This window comes from Taudactylus pleione, unplaced genomic scaffold, assembly GCF_031769625.1.
Source record: "Taudactylus pleione unplaced genomic scaffold, aTauple2 ptg000598l, whole genome shotgun sequence".
In the NCBI taxonomy this organism is placed as follows: Eukaryota; Metazoa; Chordata; class Amphibia; order Anura; family Myobatrachidae; genus Taudactylus; species Taudactylus pleione.
The window spans coordinates 259,576-279,564 of NW_028285000.1; the positions used below are offsets into that span (position 1 = coordinate 259,576).

General features: G+C 51.1%; 1 protein-coding gene across 2 annotated transcripts in view; it reads left to right on the forward strand.

The window, feature by feature from the left end:
* Positions 1 to 19,989, forward strand: part of NUP98 (nucleoporin 98 and 96 precursor) — a 120,972-nt gene that overhangs the window by 28,893 nt on the left and 72,090 nt on the right. For both annotated transcript variants that reach the window (XM_088453880.1, XM_088453881.1), the window contains exons 7-9: positions 637 to 817; positions 2,571 to 2,737; positions 2,828 to 2,965. In XM_088453880.1, coding sequence (XP_088310006.1) covers positions 637 to 817; positions 2,571 to 2,737; positions 2,828 to 2,965 — 486 coding nt within the window. The remainder of the gene's footprint in view (positions 1 to 636; positions 818 to 2,570; positions 2,738 to 2,827; positions 2,966 to 19,989) is intronic.

A 19,989-nucleotide genomic window follows, 5' to 3' on the forward strand; every position in this document is an offset into this window, starting at 1 on the left:
GTGCGTGTGTGGAGGAGTGAGTGGGGTTTCTGCTTTCCATGTGCGCAGATGTGGGAGGGAGAGCGGCTTTGCATGTGCGCAGGTGTAGGAGGGAGAGCGGCTTTGCATGTGCGCAGGTGTAGGAGGGAGAGCGGCTTTGCATGGGCGCGGGTGTGGGAGGGAGAGCGGCTTTGCATGGGCGCGGATGCGGGAGGGAGAGCGGCTTTGCATGGGCGCGGATGCGGGAGGGAGAGCGGCTTTGCATGGGCGCGGATGCGGGAGGGAGAGCGGCTTTGCATGGGCGCTGGTGCGGGAGGGAGAGCGGCTTTGCATGGGCGCAGGTGCGGGAGGGAGAGCGGCTTTGCATGGGCGCAGGTGCGGGAGGGAGAGCGGCTTTGCATGGGCGCAGGTGCGGGAGGGAGAGCGGCTTTGCATGGGCGCAGGTGCGGGAGGGAGAGCGGCTTTGCATGGGCGCAGGTGCGGGAGGGAGAGCGGCTTTGCATGGGCGCAGGTGCGGGAGGGAGAGCGGCTTTGCATGGGCGCAGGTGCGGGAGGGAGAGCGGCTTTGCATGGGCGCAGGTGCGGGAGGGAGAGCGGCTTTGCATGGGCGCACAGGTTGATCACTCCAGTTACTCCTAAAGAGAACTTTCCTTTTAGGAGCTGCGCTTAGAAGATTATCAGGCAAACAGAAAGGGCCCCCAGAACCCAGTAGCAGGGGCCACAGGAACAGGTTTATTTGGAGCCTCCACAGCAACATCCAGTGCAGCCACGGGCCTGTTTGGCACTACGCCTTCCAGCAGCAGCTTCTCGTTTGGAACTAAAAATGCATTTGGACAAAGTAAGTTGTGTGTTCGTGTTATACAGCATCTAATAGGTAACCCTGGAATACCGTATATACTCGAGTATAAGCCGAGGGGGTACTTTTTCAGCACAAAAAATGTGCTGAAAAATTCTGCTTATACTCGAGTATATACGGTACATGTGTTCAGACTTGAGTGTTGGAAAAATGGATGACTCCCTGGCTTCTGATGCCCATGAGAGGTTGGCCTTTGTCTAAGCATTGCTAGGCCAGGTCGGTGAGTGACACTGAACCACCCACTTCTCTGTCTATAATGAGGTTACTAAGTTTTGCAAATTCAGTGGTTTTGTGCTCAGCTAAGTGTGGATGGATTTTGCTATGTAATAACTTCTGAGTGTAATCGCCTATAGGGACAGCCTTAGGAGGTCCCCAATTTTCCCCGAGAGGATGTGAAAGAAAACAGGGTTTTTGTTTGTTTTTACGTGAAATCTCATTGTGATGGCGACGTTCCACCTTCAATGTCTTGTTGTTTCTTTCATCACTTTACTCGCCACAAGGGCTGGGAACTATTGGAGCCTAAGACCAGGTCTGTAAGTTCATGTAGTTCTTGTCAGGTCCAGCTTACAGAGCCCAGTGATAAAACTGTATGAAGTGCAACCTCCCCTAGTCTCGCGCTTCAATAAAGTGGTCCCAGGCCTGAAATCCGTGTACTACAGACCACGCAGAGATTCCTTCTACCATGTACAGACCCCTGTACTGCACTACCCTTATACTGCTCAGTCCTTACTACTGGGACCGTAGCTTGTAGGTGTACTGGGGATGGATATGGTATGTAACCTGTATGTCACTAGCTGCACATAGAGCTTCTGTTACTGCCCTTATACTGCTCAGTCCTTACTACTGGGACCGTAGCTTGTAGGTGTACTGGGGATGGATATGGTATGTAACCTGTATGTCACTAGCTGCACATAGAGCCTCTGTTACTGCCCTTATACTGCTCACAGTCCTTACTACTGGGACCGTACCTTGTAGGTGTACTGGGGATGGATATGGTATGTAACCTTAGTCACTAGCTGCACATAGAGCATCTGTTACTGCCCTTATACTGCTCACAGTCCTTACTACTGGGACCGTAGCTTGTAGGTGTACTGGGGATGGATATGGTATGTAACCTGTATGTCACTAGCTGCACATAAAGCCTCTGTTACTGCCCTTATACTGCTCAGTCCTTACTACTGGGACCGTAGCTTGTAGGTGTACTGGGGATGGATATGATATGTAACCTGTATGTCACTAGCTGCACATAGAGCCTCTGTTACTGCCCTTTTACTGCTCACAGTCCTTACTACTGGGACCGTAGCTTGTAGGTGTACTGGGGATGGATATGGTATGTAACCTGTATGTCACTAGCTGCACATAGAGCCTCTGTTACTGCCCTTATACTGCTCACAGTCCTTACTACTGGGACCGTAGCTTGTAGGTTTACTGGGGATGGATATGGTATGTAACCTGTATGTCACTAGCTGCACATAGAGCCTCTGTTACTGCCCTTATACTGCTCACAGTCCTTACTACTGGGACCGTACCTTGTAGGTGTACTGGGGATGGATATGGTATGTAACCTGTATGTCACTAGCTGCACATAGAGCCTCTGTTACTGCCCTTATACTGCTCACAGTCCTTACTACTGGGACCGTACCTTGTAGGTGTACTGGGGATGGATATGGTATGTAACCTGTATGTCACTAGCTACACGTAGTCTGTGTCTCACTTTCTTGCTGTACTTTTTCAGGCACCAGCACTTTTGGAGCCAATACCGGAGGTCTCTTTGGCCAGGCAGCTACTCAGCCAGCTACCAGCTTATTTAATAAGCCCTTCGGACAGGCAACAACCACCCCTAACACGGGCTTCTCATTCGTAAACACAAACACTCTGGGGCAGCCGCAGACCAGCACCATGGTGAGTGTTGGGCATTCCTCTGTATAATGAACAGGACCTATCGCACATGCTTAATGTTGAGAATCTGTTTAATGGAACTTTATTATTTAGGGTCTGTTTGGAAGCACTCAAGTCACACAGCCTGCCAGTCTCTTTGGCACAACCACCAACACAAACGCGGCCTCAGCATTTGGAACGGGAACAACCCTGTTTGGACAGAATAACGCCACTCCCTTCGGTGGCGGTTCGGTAAGCTGACCTATGATAGTAGCTTTCTATTGGCTGGTATGCAGTCTATGGCACCCCGTCCTCTGCGCCTCTCCTTACTATAGGGCACAGGTGTAGTCATTACTGGCTGACACAGGTGGTGCTAAGTGCAGGGCGCATTTGATAAAGACACTAATGCTCCTTAAGGATTACTTAATACAGTACTTTCAGCTTCTTAAATCCAATACTGAGTAACTGGATGTCATGGTATTACACTATGCACAGCTTGTAGATTAGCACTTTTGGTTTTTTTTCACCTTCACATCATTTAATTTGTAGAGGGACTGATACAGTGCGATTCATATAAACCCAGTAAACTTGTGATTTTAAAATGATACATATAATTGACAGAATATAAAGCTGGGCATCCACTATACAATTTTCTGTCAGATATCTGTCCAATCTGGCTGGTTGGAATGAAAACCTGGTAATGTATGGGAGCAAATGACAGACGATCATATGGTCTTAAACACTGAAAAAAGGGCAAAAAAAAATTGTTAAAATTGGTTAATTTTGTGTGTGTTAACTAGGGGTGTGCACCGGCCACTTTTCGTGTTTTGGATCCGGATTGGTTTTGCCAAAACCACCCTTCCGTGTTTTGGATCTGTGTTTTTAAAAAAAGAAAAAAAAAAAAAGCATAAAAACAGCTAAAATCACAGAATTTGTAGGTTTTTCTGCTCCTATGCTATTATTAACCTCAATAACCGTAATTTCCACTCATTTCCAGTCTATTCTGAACACCTCACAATAGTGTTTTTATGTCCAAAAGGTTGCACCGAGGTAGCTGGATGACTATGCTAAGCGACACGAGTGGGCGGCACAAACACGTGGCCCATCTAGGAGTGACACTGCAGTGGCAGACAGGATGGCAGTTTGAAAAACTAGGCCCCAAACAGTACATAATGCAAAGAAAAAAGAGGTGCAAGATGGAATTGTCCTTGAGCTCTCCCACCCACCCTTATGTTGTATAAACAGGACATGCACACTTTAACAAACCAATAATTTCAGCGCCAGGGTCTGCCACACAACTGTGGCTGAAATGATTGGTTCGTTTGGGCCCCCACAAAACAAGCTGGCAATTAATCTGTCCCTGCACAAACTGGCTCTACGGAGGTAAGTTGTCATCCTCATCCTCCTCATCCACCGATTCCTCACCCTCTTCAGTGTTGTATACATCCTCATCCTCACAGAGTATTAATTTGTTCCCGCTGGAATCCACCACCACAGGTCCCTCTGTACGTTCTGGAGGCTGGTCTCACTGGAAGAGTTGATAATTAATTTTTATGAACATCATCTTCTCCACATTTTGTGGAAGCAACCTCCTACGCCTTTTGCTGACAAGGTTCCTGGCTGCACTAAACACTCTTTTGGAGTACACACTGGAGCGGGGGCAACTCAGATAAAATAGAGCCAGTTTGTACAGTGGCCTCCAAATTTTCTCTTTTTTCCTGCCAGTACAGGTACGGATTGTCTGACATGCCTACTTGGATGCTGTCACCGATGTAATCCTCCACCATCAGTGGTGACAGTATCATATGCACTGACAGTAGACATGTCAGAAATTGTTGCCACGTCCTTCAGTCCGGACCATATGTCCAAACTTGGTCCTGCCTGCCCTGCATCACCGCCAGCGGGTTGCTTAGGATACCTAAGTTTTTTCCTGGCAGCCCCAGTTGCGGGAGAAAATGAAGAAGGAGCTGTTGACGTGTCACGTTCCGCTTCAGCTGACAGTGTGTTCACCAGCAGGTCTTTGCACCTCTGCAGGCTTGTGTCGACCGGAAAGAGACACCACATAGGCTTTAAACCTAGGATTGAGCACGGTGGCCAAAATGTAGTGGTCTGATTTCAACAGATTGACCACCCCGGAATCCTGGCAAAGCGAATGAACGGCTTCATCCACAAGTCCCACATGCCGAGCGGAATCGCTCCGTCTTAGCTCCTCCTTCACTTTCTCCAGCTGCTTCTGCAAAAGCCTGATGAGGGGAATGACCTGACTCAAGCTGGCAGTGTCTGAACTGACTTCACGTGTGGCAAGTTCGAAGGGCTGGAGAATGTTGCTCAACACGGAAATCATTCTCCACTGCGCTTGAGTCAGGTGCATACCCCCTCCTTTGCCTATGTCATAGGTGGATGTATAGGCTTGAATGGCCTTTTGCTGCTCTGAAGCATATAGAGGGTTGAGTTCCACCGCGTCACAACCTCTTGCTTCAGGTGATGGCGGGGCAGGTTCAAAAGTGTTAGCTGGCGGTCCAGTCTTCGGCACGCAGTCGCTGAATGGTGAAAGTGGCCAGAAATTTTTTGGGCCACCCAAAGCGTCTCCTGCACGCCCCTGTCGCTTTCAGAAAATTCTGCACCACCAAATTTATTGTGAGCAAAACATGGGACGTGCTGGAATTTGCCCAGATGTTTTGCCCGCACAATATTGGTGGCGTTGTCGAATCCCCAGGAGAGTCTAAGTGGGGTAAGCCACTGGGCGATGATTTCCCTCAGTTTCTCTAAGAGGTTGTCGGCGGTGTGCCTCTTACTAAAACTGGTGATATACAGCGTAGCCTGCCTTGGAACGAGCTGGCGTTTCTGAGATGCTGCTACTGGTGACGCTGCTGTTGTTGCTGCGTAAGGTGATGCATCTACCCAGTGGGCTGTCACAGTCATATAGTCCTTAGTCTGCTCTGTTCCACTTGTCCACATGTCCGTTTTTAAGTGGACATTGGGTACAACCGCATTTTTCAGGGCACTGAGGACACTTTTTCTGACGTTTCTGTACAGTCTCTGTATCGCCTGCCTAGTGAAGTGGAATCTAGACGGGATTTGGAACCGGGGACACACTACCTCCATCAATTGTCTAAATCCCACTGATCTAATGGCGGATACCGGACGCACGTCTAACACCAACATAGCAGTCAAGGCCTCAGTTATACGTTTTGCTTCAGGATGACTGCTGTCGTACTTCACCCTCCTCGCTAAGGACTGTTGGACGGTCAATTGTTTAGTAAAAGTAGTGGTTTTCCTACTTCCTCTCTGGGATGATGAACTACTCCCAGCAGCAGCGGCAGCAGGAGGCGTAGCAATGCAGGATCCTCCGGAGGAATCCCGGATAGGAGAGTCAGTCATGCCAGTGACATGGCCTGCAGGACTACTTCCGATCCTGACTAAGGAGGAAATTGACGAGAAGGCAGCTGACTGTGTGGTTTGCAGGCACTTGGATATAACAGGACAAAGGGATTTAGGTGTCCCTGGACTGCTTACGGTCTTAGCCAAAGTTTCTAAACTTGACAGTAACTTTATATGAACGCCATACACGCACACAGGGGGGGTTTCTGAGTACCCAGAAACCCCCCACCCTTTCAGCCGGTCCATCACCGCGCAGCTGAGTGAAATGCTCGGGCAACACTGCCGCGCGGCAGGTGCCTACTCTGTACTCACTGGCTGAATATAGGCAGACTGTCAGAATTGTCATTTGTTTACCTCCCGTGTCCTCGGCCGTGGCTCGCAACCCGTCAGTAAGGACTGGGAGCTAAGGACACTACTAGGAGGAGTACTTCCCCCTCCTCCGCCGCCCTTGCTGCCTCTATCAGTGGCCTTACACTGTGAACTTGCGCGACGTGATGACGTCACGCCGCACGCAATCTCTGTATGTGCCTGCCTGTGAAGTGTATGGAGAAGCAGCACCGAGGAGCAGCAGTGAGTGATATCGCTGCAGCATGCTGGACCAGGAGCATAACACCTCGGCCGAATCGTCAGCTGAGATAAACACTTGTGTGAGGCCTCAGTTACTCTTCAAGACCAGGGTAGAGATGAGCTGTCTGTCCTGGACCCTGGAGGGGAGGAGAGAGTGCACTGACTAAGCTATAAGGTAAGTTACAGTGACTGTCAAGTGTAGCTGCTGTTTGTGATTGGAATGGGGTCTGTGTTGCATTTAGTAAGGGTGGGAGGGTAATTGAATTAAGTAAGGGTGGGGGGGGGTCGGTCATTACATTTTTGTTTTAATAGGTAAATTTCAAAATATCATATTCAAAAAGACACATAGAGGGCCCCATTTATCAGCTAAGGTAAACACCAGCAGCATTTTTCATTTAGTATCACTGTGATGCAAATGAAATATCCACTGGTATTTACCAATACTCGCCCCTTCGGTGAGTTCCAGCGAAGTCCTCCTCGTCTGCGAGATCCTCCGCTGGGCTGCTGTCCGTGATGGTCCGTGTGCACATGTGCATGACACGGGAACCCGGCAGTGCCTGGAAGGCTTCACTGAAGCTCTCCCCATCTATTTTTTAGTAATAGATGTCTGTCTGTCTGTACCCCATCATAGACTGAGTGGTATAATTTACTGTAGTGGTCCTAAGTCCTGTGTAAGAGATAGAAAGATAGATATATCTATCTATTACACATAGTCAGGTGCATAAATATTGGGACATTGACAGAATTTTCATATTTTGGCCTCTATTCACCACCACAATGGCTTAGAAATGAAACAAACAATATGTGATTTAACTGCAGACTTTCAGATTTTATTTGAGGGTAATAACATCCAAATCAGGTGAACGGTGTAGGAATTACACCGGTTTCTATATGTGCCTCCCACTTTTTAAGGGGCCAAAAGTAATGGGACAAACTAAACAATCCTAAATCTAATGCTGGCCATACACTGTCAGATAAAAATATCTTTCAGACCGACAGACCAATTTAAAAGCAACAGATATCTTGCCCATACACTGACAGATATTTTAACACAACCAACAGATTTTTTTCAAACAAAAATCTGCCAGGCTCTGTCATATTTTTGTTCCCTCACAGGGGAGGGACAAAAGAATTTGCACTTTAGCTACTAGAAAATATGCTGACCCCCATTTTCAAGTATCCCAAATTTGCTGGGCATTGTTATTTTCGCCCCCCAAAAATTCTAAATGCTCTTCTGCATCACTTTCTTCAAAGTCGCATTTATTCACTTGCCGCGGCAATTATAAACCACAACTTCGTTCAGTAGTTATAAATGGGGGACCCATAGTGATCCCCCATGTCAACACATCTTTAGGGTCCCTAGAATATTTCCCGAATATTCCCGTTTTTGTTGAACCTGTAAAAAAAAGTAGCAAAAATTTACAAAAAAAATGACATAAGGTCCCCCCCCCCCCCAAAAGGCAAACCAGCCCCATATTTGCCAGCCAGTGGTGGTTTCTAAAAATACGGGGAACAAAATGTGTAGGGTTCCACCGTATTTTAGATACCAACACCAGGCTGCAGGGACTAGTGCTGGTTTTAAATATAGGGTGCAAAAAAGACGTGGGGTAACCCCTATATTTAAGACCAGCACCAGACCCAACCGACCGGGGTGTAATGCCACAGCCCGGAGACCCAATCACCGGGGCTCCAGGTCCAAAGCATTACACCCCAAGTCGGTCAGCGCAAGCCGGTGATCTCGGGGGAGTCGGGAACCCCCCCAAAAAGGGTCCCCCCTCTCCCGAGCACCACAGGCTTACGCTGAAGCCTGGGGCTCATCCCCATACCCCTGGAGTGGTGGGTATGGGGGTAATAGGGGGGCCAAATAATGTAGCACTATTGTACTTTACAGTGGAACTACAAATGCCAGCATGCCTGCCATTTTGCACTTGTGGAACTACAAGTGCCAGCAGACATGTGGCACCTGTAATTTCACTGTAAAATAAATAGTTAAAAAAAGACAAAACACACACACACCGTGCCCAGTATAAGTTTATTACATACACCTACCCATTCACACATACTTGCCTATACCAGATGTTCTGTCCCCTTCTCCACGTAGAATATCCCCAAAAAATGGGCCTGCAAAGAAAGATTTCATACTCGCCTACATCCAGTGCTGGTCTCCGCAGTAATCCATGGGTGTTTAAAAACAAAAAAACGTCCTTACCCGATCCACGGAAAACAGCTATCTGTATGTGTGTTGTCACACATACAGATAGCTCCTGAATGGCAGCTCTCTGCTCTTCACGGGGCATTGCAGTCCCGTGAGCCAATCAGCGGTCACGCTCACTGTAGAGCGCCCGCTGATTTGTTCCGGCAACTGACAGTTCCCACGTGGTGTGACTGGGAACTATCAGTAGCCGGAGCCAATCAGCAGGTGCTCTACAGTCAGCGCGACTGCTCATTGGCTCACGGGACTGCAATGTCAGAACTGCGCTGTTTTACCAAACTACTCACTGCCTAGACTTCAACTAATCTATGACGCCGGAAGTGAACAGCGGCTACCCGGAAGTTCGTTGGCTCAGCGCATAGCTCTGCAGTCGCTGGGGATAGGAAGGTGAGTCAATGCACATGCAGAGAACTGGGGGAAAAACCGCATACACTGCCCGATGCGGCCGACTACAAACTTGCAAATATCGCATCAGTCCGACATGCTGGTCGATTCGGCAAGCCAGACTGATCGATATTTTGATCTTGGTCGCCCCCACACATAGTACAATTATCGGGGCGATCCGCGGATATTGGCAGGATCGCCCCGATAATTGTATAGTGTATGGCCAGCATAACTTTCACTTTTTAATACTTTGTTGCAAATCCTTTGCAGGCAATTACAGCCTGAAGTCTGGAACACATAGACATCACCAGACGCTGGGTTTCATCCCTGGTGATGCTCTGCCAGGCCTCTACTGCAAATGTCTTCAGTTCCTGCTTGTTCTTGGGGCATTTTCCCTTCAGTTTTGTCTTCATTAAGTGAAATGCATGCTCAATCGGATTCAGGTCAGGGGATTGACTTGGCCATTGCATAACATTCTACTTTCTACTTCAGGGTCCATAGGGTATCCACAGGATACCTTGGGGTATAGGTGTGACGTCAGTTGCAGGGCACCAAAGAGTTAAGCTTTCAGCCTCCCAGGATGCACTAGGTCCCCCTCCTATACCCCGCCCCCGGGCCAAGGCACCCCAGTTTAGTTTGGTGCCCGGCCGGAGTCGGGTGCACCTGTTGGAGTGGGGGCTAGAAGAGCCCCTGAAGCTTTTTCTTCATGCAGCTGTGGCTGCACATCTGGATGAACAGCATGGACAGTCAGTCCTGACGTCCATGCTGTCTTCCCTACACCCCGCCGGTACCAGAACGCCGGTACTGATCCGGGGATGCTGGTGGGCATCTGGGGTCACAGCTAGCGGTGACCCCAGATGCTCCGGACCATGGCCGGATTCAAGGGGGACAGAGGTAAGCAGCGGGGTCCCGGGGTGGGTCCCCGCTGATCACATGGTCCTAAGTCCCCAGGCAGGGGGCTCCCTGGGGACTGGCTGCAGCGTGGAGCCAGGCGACCAACCTGCGCTTCCACTACCCCCTGGGACAGCGGACCGCAGCAGAGCGGTAGCGCTGCGGCGTCCCAGGGGTTAAATGCATGCCAGGGGAGCGCGCCTTCCCTGTCTCACAGCCGGCGCCTCCCCCGCTGCACACAGCCCTCTCTGCATGCTGCCGACTGGTCCTGTGGCAGCGCTCCTCCCCCAGGCCAGCTTCTCTCTGCTCCTCGGCGGCCATCTTCTCTGCAACGCATGGTGAACGCTGCTGGAAGTCTGGAAGGAAGCATCGTGGTCTGGGTTCCCCCGCATACCTCTCCTCCGCTGTGGCTCAGGTCTGTGTATGCTGCGCTGTGTCCTACCAGGCCCTGTGTCTGTGTAGTTGAGTGATCAGCGCTGTTAGTGCAGGAATTGTTATTTCTCTGCATTGTATGTGACTGTGCTAGCGCTGCCTGTAACTTTTCTTCTCTAAACTGTCAGCTTTATTACTGTCCCTGTTCTTTCTGCTAAAGCCCTTGCGGTGCGGTGCTGCAGGGTGGTCTCTCACCTATTTAATACTTAATTGGTGAGAGAGGTCACATACGTGGTGCCATCATGTCTGAAAGTGATTTTCCCCTCCGGCTACAGTGTACCACGTGCAAAGTACCGTTAGCGGAGGGGGAGGGTAGCGCGGAGGGCCTTTGCCGGCAGTGTTTGTCCATGGCGCGGCCTATTACGGTTACAGCACCGGTACAGGAGCTGCCCTGGGCTTGTTTCGCTCAGGCGTTAACAGCTTTAATGGGCCAGTTAGCTCCGCAGCCCGCGTTTACTCCGATGGGTTTGTCCCAGCAGTCTGTGGTGTCGTCACCCATGCAGGGGTTCCCACGACAATTGGTGGTACCCCACAGTCTCCCTATTTCCCCGCTCCCGGGTTCTCAGGAGCCAGCGTGGGTTAACTCCCTGACGAGTTCTGTACAGCACTTGTCGGATGTGTTGCAAGGGGAGTCTGTGATGCGGCCTCATAAAAGGCCGGTGGCGTCTCTGTCCGCTCCTTATGAGGATGACGAAGGGACGTCTGATGATGGGGAGATTCTGGATCCTTACGATCAGGAACCTCTCCATACTAAGGACGCTGATGCTAAGTCCAGAGTATATATTCCTGGACTTATTCGGGCGGTCCGCACAGCCTTGGTGATTGAGGACGAAGTTCCCCCAGCGGCTAAATCTAAGTATGCCTTTTTCAAAGATGTGAAGGGCGATGCCACAGTCTTTCCTCTTTCGGGTCAGTTGGTGGACCATTTAGAGGAGGCGTGGAAACAACCTGGCAAAAGATACCAGCCGCAGAGACGCCTGGCGGTGGCTTATCCGTTCGCGGATAATTATTTTGCTAAGTGGGAATCCCCTCCACAGGTGGATTCTCACGTGACCCGTCTTGTCCGTAGTGCCACATTGCCGATGCCATCCATGTCCTCCCTTAAGGATGCTACGGACCGCAAGGTAGAAATCTGCCTGAAGTCCGCTTATTCCCTTGCAGGGGGGGCAGCACGGCCGGCTATGGCCATTTGCTGGGTTGCCAGAGCGATGGAGCGCTGGGCGGATTCATTAGAGGCTTCTTTTGAATCCGACTGTCCGGCCGAACAGGCGGAGTTGATTGGCAATCTCCGTGATTCGGCCACCTACATCAACGAGGCGGCTCTAGACATTAGTACTCTGGTGTCTAGAATTTCTTCAGCAGCGGTAGCTGCTCGTCGCACCTTGTGGCTGCGATCCTGGAAGGCGGACGCAGATTCCAAGAAAGGTCTGGAAGCGTTGCCGTTTACCGGAGAAGTTCTCTTCGGTCCGGATCTGGATAAGATTGTGGCCACGCTGGCGGCAGCCAAATCTGCTTGTCTCCCGTCGGCCGCTGCTCCTTCTGGTTCTGGACCATCGTCCTTTCGGTCATCTAGGGCCCAGGGCAGGCCCAAACCACAGTCGTTTCCTCGACAGGCTGGCCCTAAGAAATCGGTCAAGCCCCGGAAACAGGCATGGAGTACCAGACGTCCGGCCCCCAAGCCAGATGACAAGCCTGCGGCCTGACGGTCCGGGTCTCCCCTTGGGGGATCCCAGGGTGGGAGGCCGCCTGCTGCAGTTCTCCCGGTGTTGGTCGTTCACTAAGACAGACACTTGGGTTCTGGAGGTGGTCTCCCACGGGTACGCCCTCTCCTTCCGGCACAGACCCCCGGCTCGATTCTTCACCACGGGTCTACCATCAGACCGGAACAAGGCTACGGAGCTGCGGAAGGTATTGCACACTATGCTCCAGGCTGGAGTTATAGTGCCTGTTCCATTCTCCCAGAAGGGCCAGGGTTTCTATTCAAATTTTTTTTTTTGGTACAGAAACCCAATGGGTCATATCGTCCGATTCTCAACCTCAAAGCACTCAACAAGTCTTTGCGGGTCCCGAAGTTTCGGATGGAGACCCTACGGTCCATCATTCTGGCGCTGGAACCTGGGGACTACATGGTGTCATTGGACATACAGGACGCTTACCTGCATGTCCCTATTCTTTTGCGCCATCAAGAGTTCTTTCGGTTTGCAATCCGCAGCGACCATTTCCAGTTTCGGGCGTTACCTTTTGGCCTGGCGACAGCACCACGTGTTTTCACCAAGGTGATGACGGTCATGGCGGCTTCTCTGCGGCTGCAAGGAGTCCGCATGTTGCCGTACTTGGACGACCTGTTATTGGTGACAGGATCTCCAGAGCTCCTGTTACACCACTTGGACCTGACCATTGCACTGCTGCAACGGCACGGCTGGCTAATCAACTGGCAGAAGTCCACTCTAATCCCGTCTCGGAGGATTCTGCATCTTGGAGCCTTATTGAACTCGGGACAGCAAAGGATCTTCGTGACGGAGGACAAGATCTCTGCTTTACAGTCAAGGGTGCGCAGTTGTCTGCACAGCCGCCGGGTGTCCTTACACTCGGCGATGAGGTTACTGGGCTCCATGGTGTCGGTGTTCGACATGGTGGAATACGCCCTGTTTCACTCCAGACCTCTGCAGCACCTGATCCTGTCCAAGTGGAACGGGCTGCCTCAGTCTCTGAAGTTCCAGACGATTGTGCTCACCCCGGAGGTTCGCCTGTCCCTTGCGTGGTGGTTAAAGACGACCCACCTCAACAAGGGACGTCCGTTCTGGGTTCCAAATTGGGTCCTGTTGACAACGGACGCCAGTCTTCGGGGCTGGGGAGCAGTTTCGGGTCCACACTTGTTCCAGGGCAGGTGGACGCCGACAGAAGCGGAGCTTCCAATAAATATCTTGGAACTCCGTGCGGTCTTCAATGCTCTCCTGCAGGCACAGCGGTTTCTCCAGGGTCACCCGGTGCAGGTCCAGTCGGACAATGCTACCACCGTGGCCTACATAAACAGGCAAGGAGGAACTCGCAGTCGGGCGGCTCTCGTAGAGGTCTCTTGGATCCTGGTTTGGGCGGAGCGCAATCTTCCGGCCATATCAGCGGTCTTCATCCCGGGAGTGCTAAATTGGCAGGCGGACTTTCTAAGTCGCCAGGACGTTCATCCAGGGGAATGGTCCCTGCACCCGGACGTTTTTCAACTACTGGTGGACAGGTGGGGTCTTCCAGAAATCGACCTCATGGCGTCCCGGCACAACAACAAGTTGCCGGTGTACGGGTCTCGCACAAGAGACGAAGGGGCGTCTCTGGTGGATGCTCTGTCCGTCCGGTGGACGTTCAGGTTCGCATACCTGTTCCCTCCGGTCTCCCTTCTTCCACGGGTAATCCGGAAATTCAAACAGGAAGGAGGGATGCTCCTGTTGATAGCTCCCGCGTGGCCCAGAAGGCACTGGTTCTCAGACCTTCAGGGTCTGTCCGTGGACAGTCCTCTGCCGTTGCAGCTACGACCGGACATTCTGTCTCAGGGTCCTTGTCTTCACCCGGACCTGACTCGGCTGTCTTTGGCGGCGTGGCTGTTGAGACGGCCATGCTGAGGTCCCGGGGGTTTTCCAGCTCTGTGGTGCGTACCATGTTACGAGCTCGGAAACCGTCTTCCGCGAGGATATACCATCGCGTGTGGCATACGTTCTTCCAGTGGTGTCGACCGATAGGTTATGCACCGCGGGAGTTTCGTCTGTCTCGGATTCTCGCCTTCCTGCAAGCGGGACTAGATCATGGGCTTCGCCTTGCTTCTTTGAAGGTACAGGTTTCGGCCCTATCTGTCTGGTTTCACCGTAGGATTGCTACAATCCCGGATGTGCGCACCTTTATGCAAGGTGTTCTCCGTATTCAGCCGCCCTTTGTTCCACCTATGGCGCCTTGGGATTTGGCTGTGGTCCTGAGGGCTCTCCAAGGACCGCCGTTTGAACCACTGGGCTCAGTGGATATTAAATGGCTAACAGCTAAGACTGTTTTCCTTCTGGCCGTTGCTTCGGCCAGACGTGTTTCTGAGTTAGGGGCTCTTTCTTGTAGACCCCCTTTCTTGGTTTTTCATGGGAACAGGGCAGTGCTCCGCACTCGGCCCGAGTTTCTTCCCAAAGTTGTTTCCCAGTTTCATGTTAACGAGGAAATAGTTGTTCCGGCCTTTAACTCACCGGGTCTTTCCGTGGGTGAGGCCTCTTTGGATGTTGTGCGGGCCTTAAGGACTTATGTTGACCGCACTTCTTCGTTTAGGAAGTCGGACGCTTTGTTTGTCCTCTATGGCTTCCGTAAAAAGGGTTGGCCTGCTTCAAAGCAAACTTTGGCAGCCTGGATCCGTATGGCTATTTCTGAAGCTTATCTTCATGAAGGCCTACCGGTCCCTCCTTCTCTGAAGGCTCATTCCACTAGGTCTGTGGGTCCTTCGTGGGCAGCTCGACGTGGTGCCTCGGCAGTTCAGATCTGCAAGGCTGCTACGTGGTCTTCTGTCCATACCTTCGTGAGGTATTACAGGTTTGACACCTTTGCCTCTCAGGATGCTTCCTTCGGGCAGCGGATTCTCCTTTCTGCACAGGAGCGTCCCCACCCTTAAAGGATACTGCTTTGGGACATCCCCAAGGTATCCTGTGGATACCCTATGGACCCTGAAGTAGAAAATATGAGATATGGTAAGAACTTACCCTTGTTATCTCTATTTCTACGAAGTCCATAGGGTTCCACAGGACTCCCGCCCTGTCGCACCTGTGCTGCAGATGGGCTTTGCTCTGGTCACCGGTTTTCCGTCTCCCTCTGGTGAGAATGTGATTCTTGTATGTGTCCAGATCTTTGTTCTCTCTCTTCCTTCTCCTCCTCCGGTAACTAACTGAGGTGCCTTGGCCCGGGGGCGGAGTATAGGAGGGGGACCTAGTGCATCCTGGGAGGCTGAAAGCTTAACTCTTTGGTGCCCTGCGACTGACGTCACACCTATACCCCAAGGTATCCTGTGGAACCCTATGGACTTCGTAGAAATAGAGATAACAAGGGTAAGTTCTTACCATATCTCATATTTTTTAGCCTTAAAAAACTCTTTGGTAGCTCTTGCAGTATGCTTCGGGTCATTGTCCATCTGCACTGTGAAGCGCCGTCCAATGAGTTCTGAAGCATTTGACTGAATATGAGCATATAATATTGCCCGAAACACTTCAGAATTCATTCTGCTTTGTCAGCAGTCACATCATCAATGAATACATTGGCAGCCATACATGCCCACGCCATGACACTACCACCATCATGCTTCACTGCTGAGGTGGTATGTTTTAGATCATGAGCAGTTCCTTTCCTTCTCCATACTCTTCTTATCACTCTGGTACAAGTTGATCTTTGTCTCATCTGTCCATAGGATGTTGTTCCAGCACTGTAATGGCTTTTTTAGATGTTGTTTTGGCAAACTGTAATCTGGTCTTCATGTTTTTGTGGCTCATCAATGGTTTGCATCTTGTGGTGAACCCTCTATATTCACTCTTGTGAAGTATTTTCTCTTGATTGTTGACTTTGACACATATACATCTACCTCCTGGAGAGTGTTCTTGATTTGGCCAACTGTTGTGAAGGGGTTTTTCTTCACCAGGGAAATAATTCTTCTGTCATCCACCACAGTTGTTGTCCGTGGTCTTCCGGGTCTTTTGGTGTTGTTGAGCTCGCCGGTGCGTTCTTTCTTTTTAAGTATGTTCCAAACAGTTGATTTGGCCACACCTAATGTTTTTGCTATCTCTCTGATGGGTTTGTTTTGATTTCTCAGTCTAATGATGGCTTGCTTCACTGATAGTGACAGCTCTTTGGATCTCATATTGAGAGTCGACAGCAACTGATTCCAAATGCATATGTCACACCTAGAATCAACTCCAGACCTTTTACCTGCTTAATTGATAATGAAATAACGAGGGAATAGCCCACACCTGTCCATGAAATAGCTTATGAGTTGATAGTCCCATTACTTTTGGCCCCTTAAAAAGTGGGAGGCACATATAGAAACCGTTGCAATTCCTACACCATTCACCTGATTTGGATGTTATTACCCTCAAATTAAATCTGAAAGTCTGCAGTTAAAGCACATCTTGTTTGTTTCATTTCTAAGCCATTGTGGTGAATAGAGGCCCAAATATGAAAATTCTGTCAATGTCCCAATATTTATGCACCTGACTGTATATACACATACACACAAACACTGTGTATATATAAACATATACACTATATATGTATTTCTTCTGCGTGTGTGTGTGTGTATATATGTGTGTGTATATATGTATGTGTATATGTGTATATGTGTATATATATATATATATATATGAGTCTTCTCCAGCTCTGTTCAGAGCCTGGCGGCCTCGTCATCGGCTTTTCAGTCAATGTTAGTGACACCCCAAAGGTGTCCAAGCGACCCATTCCGGCTGCACTGGCGGCGCAGTTCACGGACGTGTCTTCGGATGACTGAGAGATCCATGAGGACTCTGACTCGGATCCCGGGGCCCAGGAGGTGAAGACTAAGTCCTCCATTAATGTGCCGGCATTAGTTAGGGCGGTGCGGGCCATCCTTCATATAGAGGAGGATGTGCCGGCTCCCAGGTCGAAGTACCCTGATTTTAAAAAGGCCAAAGTACCTTCGACTGTTTTTCCCCTGTCCGACTAGTTGACGGATCATATGGCAGGGGCCTGGCAGTTACCCAGCAAGAGATTCCAACCGCAGAAACGGGCATCCAACTATCCTTTTCTTGAGGCTCATTGCAGGAAATGGGAAACTCCGCCTGCGGTGGATTCCCACGTCACCCGCTTAATTAAAAGCGCTACGTTGCCTTTACCGTCTTACTCCTCCCTGAAGGATCACAAGGATAGGAAAGTGGAGACTTGTTTAAAGTCTATCTACTCTCTTGGGCTGTGGCCCGTCCGTCCATGGCCTTCTCTTGGGTGGCTAAGGCCATCGAGAGCTGGGCCAACACTTTTGGAGGATACCTTTCCGAATGACGCTCCGGATATCCAGAGAGCATTGTTAGGACAAATGAGAGATGCGGCTTCCTACATTGGGGAAGCATCGTTGGATGCAAGCCTGTTGACCTCTAGGGTGTCGGCTGCAGCTGTCGGCACGTCGGTCCTTGTGGCTGCGATCCTGGAGAGCTGACGCAGACTCCAAAAAGGGCCTGGAGGCTTTACCTTTTAATGGAGAGTTGCTTTTTGGTCCAGACTTGGACAAAATAGTGGATACTCTGGCTAAGTCTAAATCAGCCTTCCTCCCTTTGGCTTCAGCACCTGCCAAAGTACGGAGCTCTGCCTTTCGGTCCTTTCGGGTTCAGGGCAAGGCCAAAGGTCCATTCCTTCCCGAGACAGTCGGCGACCAAGGCCGCCTCTAAGCCCAAGAAGCAGGCCTGGAGTGCCAGGCGCCCTTCTTCCAAGCAGGAAGATAAACCTTCTGCCTGATAGGACGGGCCTCCCTCTGGGGGACCCCAGAATGGGAGGCCGACTTCTTCAATTTGCCCAGTGCTGGCACAATACCACCACGGATGCCTGGGTTCGAGAAGTGGTCGCCCAGGGGTACGCCCTGTCTTTTCGGCACAGACCGCCCCACCAGTTTTTCTGCACGTACTTCTCAGGCCAAAACCAAGGCTTTACAGATTCAGGAGGCTATAGAGTCCTTGCTGAAAGCAGGGGTCATTTTTCCCGTTCCTCAATCACAACGAGGGACGGGGTACTATTCTACTCTTTCTGGTGCAGAAACCCGATGGTTCTCATCGCCATATCCTCAATTTGAAGTCTCTGAACAAATTCCTCAGAGTTCCCAAATTCAGGATGGAAACATTACGTTCCATCATTCTGGCGATGGAACCTGGGGATTACATGGTGTCCCTGGATATACAGGATGCCTACCTCCATGTTCCGATAGCACCTTCGCACCAACTGTATCTGTGGTTCGCTATCCTTCAGCATCATTATCAGTTCCGGGCACTACCCTTTGTCCTCTCCACGGCACCGAGAGTATTCACAAAGGTGATGGCAGTCATGGCCGCACATCTTCGGGACCAGAATGTACGGCTGCTGCCGTATCTGGACGACCACCTGTTGCTGGCGAGCTCCCCGGAGGCACTGCTTCAACATCTCCACCTGACGATCGCTTGCCTGCAAGCGCACGGGTGGTTGATAAATTGGAGAAAGTCCTCCCTGATTCCATCACAGCGGATGGTTCATTTGGGAGCCCTGCTGGATTCTCGTCGGCAAAGGATCTTCCTGACCCCGGAGAAGGTCTCCTCCCTACAGCTGCGGATACACAGTTGCCTGAGCAGCTGCCGTCTGTCGGTCCGTTCGACTATGAGAGTTCTGGGGTCCATGGTGTCGACATTCGACATGGAGGAATTTGCCCAGTTCCCTTCCCGGCCCCTGCAGGGGCTGATTCTATCGGAATGGAACGGGTTACCTCACCGGATCCGCTCTCAGATGCTTGTGTTGTCCCCGGAGGTTCGGCAGTCTTCGGCTTGGTGGCTTCAGACAGCTCATCTGGTCGAGGGACGCCCCTTTTGGATCCCGGACTGGGTCCTGCTCACAACAGATGCCAGTCTCCGGGGGTGGGGGGCAGTGACCGGCTCATTGTCACTTCAGGGTTGTTGGTCTGCGGAGGAAGCACTTCTCCCCATCAACATCCTGGAACTGCTGGCGGTATACAGGGCCCTGCAGTCGTCCGGCCCCGCTCTTCACGGAAGGGCGGTTCAGGTGCAGTCTGACAACGCCACCACGGTGGTATATATCAACCACCAAGGAGGAACCCACAGTCGGGCTGCGATGTCAGAGGTGTCTCGCATCCTTGCTTGGGCGGAGTGCCACATTCCAGCGATCTCGGCGGTCTTCATCCCTGGAGTCCTCCACTGGGAGGCGGACTTCCTCAGCCGTCACGACGTGCATCCCGGGGAATGGTCGCTTCACCCAGAGGTATTTCAGCTACTTGTGGACAGATGGGGGCTGCCGGAGCTGGACTTGATGGCCTCCCGTCACAATCACAAGTTGCCCGTTTACGGGTCAAGGACAAGAGACGCAGGCGTATGTCTGGTGGACGCGCTGTCGGTGAAATGGACGTTTCACCTGGTGTATCTATTTCCTCCGATATCCCTGCTTCCTCGGGTCCTGCGGAAATTCAAGCAGGACGGCGGCACGCTCATGCTGGTGGCCCAGACGTCCTTGTTACTCCGATCTGAGGAGCCTCTCCATCGACATTCCGTACCTTCTTCCTCAGCATCGGGACCTGTTGTCTCAAGGGCCCTGCCTTTACTCGTATCTGGGTCGGCTGTCTTTGACGGCGTGTCTCTTGAGACAGCCGTCTTGAGGTCTCGGGGCTTCTCCAGTTCGGTAATTGGTACCATGC